The sequence below is a fragment of the Orbicella faveolata genome, unplaced genomic scaffold (assembly GCF_042242905.1).
Source record: "Orbicella faveolata isolate gen_17 unplaced genomic scaffold, um_ofav_v1 contig_24, whole genome shotgun sequence".
NCBI classification, from domain to species: domain Eukaryota; kingdom Metazoa; phylum Cnidaria; class Anthozoa; order Scleractinia; family Merulinidae; genus Orbicella; species Orbicella faveolata.
In genome coordinates this window covers 3,700,016-3,703,437 of record NW_028301552.1, presented here as the reverse complement: position 1 = coordinate 3,703,437, position 3,422 = coordinate 3,700,016, and the positions used below count along the sequence as shown (strand labels likewise).

The 3,422-nt window shown below is 44.3% G+C and overlaps 1 protein-coding gene across 1 annotated transcript; it reads left to right on the top strand.

Annotated features, from left to right (window-relative positions):
- The first annotated feature begins 1,864 nt into the window (after positions 1-1,864).
- Positions 1,865-3,422, top strand: LOC149110003 (uncharacterized). Its single transcript, XM_089291523.1, has one exon. It carries the CDS (start codon positions 1,890-1,892, stop codon positions 3,420-3,422), a length of 1,533 nt encoding a protein of 510 aa, XP_089147649.1. The 5' UTR covers positions 1,865-1,889.

Sequence of the window (3,422 nt, the reverse complement as noted above, 5' to 3'; positions counted from 1 at the left end):
ATTTTTTCTCGTCTCACCGAAGTTACGGAAGAGGATTTAGAAATATTGAATGGGTAATCAAATTCTCCAGAAGGCTCCGTGAAACAAGGCCATTTGCTGTCACAGTACTCGAAATTTTAGAAAAAAAAACTGATAATCGCTCGGACAAAGCTGAAAGATGGACTCAAAAGACAGTTCATTCTGAGCTCGATAACACTATGGTGACGTTTTAAAGTGTAGAGATTTAATTGGCAATCATTTAGTAAGAGTTCTATATTTAAACGACTAGTTTATTTTGCTTAATATTTGTTTATTTTTTTATGAAGCCAAAAGCTAGCGTTACCTTGTGAACATTTCATTATATATGTAAGCACCGTAAGTTTTATTTGGAAAGAAAATATAGAACAAGTAGGAGAGTGTCGCAGCAGCACCCTCACTCCTACAGTTCATCGCATAATAATACATGTTGATTCTGCGTGACACATTCTGATGAACTGTTAATATTTGATTCGATCAACAGGTAGCCTGAGGGATAGTAAAGTAAAGTGAACAATGACACACCACAGCGAACAACTGGCTAAAAGACAACTGAATGCAGAAACACTTTCAAATAAATTCTCTTTGAGCTTGGAAATAAACTTTAAGAAAAGCACCTGTACTCCGTTTATCGTAAATCTGTCGATCCTCATAGTAAGTTACGATGGAATAGTTGATTAACAAATGAAGCGGACGTTAATATATATAATATCAAGTCTGTATGAGGGAAGAATAAAAAGAAAGAGATTTTCGCAAATAACGAAAGTGAACTTAGCTGGTGTAAGGAAGGTGCAAAGAGCAAATTAAAGACTAGACTCCAATAAGCTCTTACACCTTCCTGTGATAAAATATTATTTGGAAAATAACTATAAAAAAAAATATGCCGCAGAACCAGAAAGGTGAGTGCGGTTAAACCTGTGTCGTTGTCCTTTACTTTGCATTTAAATTCAGTTTAATCCAGTGAACATTGCTCATTCCCAAAGCAGAGGGCAATGCCAGAAAAAAATCGTCAGATAATAAAAAAATCGTGAGATACCCCTACACGAGCCATTGTGCACAGTAGTTTATCTTCGGCCAAAAATCCCCCACCATCTTACAGGGGAAGATTGTTCGAAGAGTCTTAATTCCTGTTCCCCAAAACCCCCACTCCCCTGAATGAAACAATAGCGAAGGAGGATTAAATCTCGTCCATAATCCTTTACTTTCCTAGAGAGAATATTTGGAGAGGAAGTTTAACTCTCATCCGTAATCCTCCACTCGTCCTTTAAAGTTCAAAAAGTGGTTGTAATATGAGGTAGACTTCCTCCCAAAGTACTTTTCTCTGAGAGGGTTAAAGGTTAAGAAGTAGCGGTAAGACTAAACTACACTGTGTCGACACTATGGGCATAAATAAGCAGTCTAGTCTTTCAGCCATTTCTTAAACCTTGACCATCTTAAAGAAAATTACTTTGGGAGGAAGTTTTGCTGAAGACATACACTTCCCTCCAAATCTCCTTCCTAGGAAAGTAGGGGATTATGGAAGAAATTTATTCCTTGCGCACGATTGTTTCATTCAGTGGAGTGGTTTGAAGAACAGAAATTAATGCTCTTCGAACAATATTCCCCGGTAAGATAGTGGGGCATTTTGGCCAAAAGATAAACCACTGTGCCCAAAATATCGTGTAGGGGTATCTCTCACTGACGATTTTCTTGAGGCATTGCACTCTGCTTTGGGAATAGAAAATGTAACTTGGATTCAACTAAATTTAAATGCAAAGTAATCCTCCTTCCAAGCAAGGTAGAGGATAATCACTGTTAATAATAAAAGCATTTCCACCTTGTTTATTACGATTTCTGGAGTCATTACCTAAATTGAATATATAAATAAATTAACCATGGAAAAAGTCATCTTGCTCCCTACTACCTCCTCTGGGGAGGAGGAAGGAGGGAAAAAGAGTCATCTTGCTCCCTACTACCTCCTCTGGGGAGGAGGAAGGAGGGAAAAAGAGTCATCTTGCTCCCTACTACCTCCTCTGGGGAGGAGGAAGGAGGGAAAAAGAGTCATCTTGCTCCCTACTACCTCCTCTGGGGAGGAGGAAGGAGGGAAAAAGAGTCATCTTGCTCCCTACTACCTCCTCTGGGGAGGAGGAAGGAGGGAAAAAGAGTCATCTTGCTCCCTACTACCTCCTCTGGGGAGGAGGAAGGAGGGAAAAAGAGTCATCTTGCTCCCTACTACCTCCTCTGGGGAGGAGGAAGGAGGGAAAAAGAGTCATCTTGCTCCCTACTACCTCCTCTGGGGAGGAGGAAGGAGGGAAAAAGAGTCATCTTGCTCCCTACTACCTCCTCTGGGGAGGAGGAAGGAGGGAAAAAGAGTCATCTTGCTCCCTACTACCTCCTCTGGGGAGGAGGAAGGAGGGAAAAAGAGTCATCTTGCTCCCTACTACCTCCTCTGGGGAGGAGGAAGGAGGGAAAAAGAGTCATCTTGCTCCCTACTACCTCCTCTGGGGAGGAGGAAGGAGGGAAAAAGAGTCATCTTGCTCCCTACTACCTCCTCTGGGGAGGAGGAAGGAGGGAAAAAGAGTCATCTTGCTCCCTACTACCTCCTCTGGGGAGGAGGAAGGAGGGAAAAAGAGTCATCTTGCTCCCTACTACCTCCTCTGGGGAGGAGGAAGGAGGGAAAAAGAGTCATCTTGCTCCCTACTACCTCCTCTGGGGAGGAGGAAGGAGGGAAAAAGAGTCATCTTGCTCCCTACTACCTCCTCTGGGGAGGAGGAAGGAGGGAAAAAGAGTCATCTTGCTCCCTACTACCTCCTCTGGGGAGGAGGAAGGAGGGAAAAAGAGTCATCTTGCTCCCTACTACCTCCTCTGGGGAGGAGGAAGGAGGGAAAAAGAGTCATCTTGCTCCCTACTACCTCCTCTGGGGAGGAGGAAGGAGGGAAAAAGAGTCATCTTGCTCCCTACTACCTCCTCTGGGGAGGAGGAAGGAGGGAAAAAGAGTCATCTTGCTCCCTACTACCTCCTCTGGGGAGGAGGAAGGAGGGAAAAAGAGTCATCTTGCTCCCTACTACCTCCTCTGGGGAGGAGGAAGGAGGGAAAAAGAGTCATCTTGCTCCCTACTACCTCCTCTGGGGAGGAGGAAGGAGGGAAAAAGAGTCATCTTGCTCCCTACTACCTCCTCTGGGGAGGAGGAAGGAGGGAAAAAGAGTCATCTTGCTCCCTACTACCTCCTCTGGGGAGGAGGAAGGAGGGAAAAAGAGTCATCTTGCTCCCTACTACCTCCTCTGGGGAGGAGGAAGGAGGGAAAAAGAGTCATCTTGCTCCCTACTACCTCCTCTGGGGAGGAGGAAGGAGGGAAAAACGAGGAAGGAGCATGTTGTGTGCGTTTGGCCACGCTGTTGCGACATGTTTTGTGTTTTGGTCAAGTATGA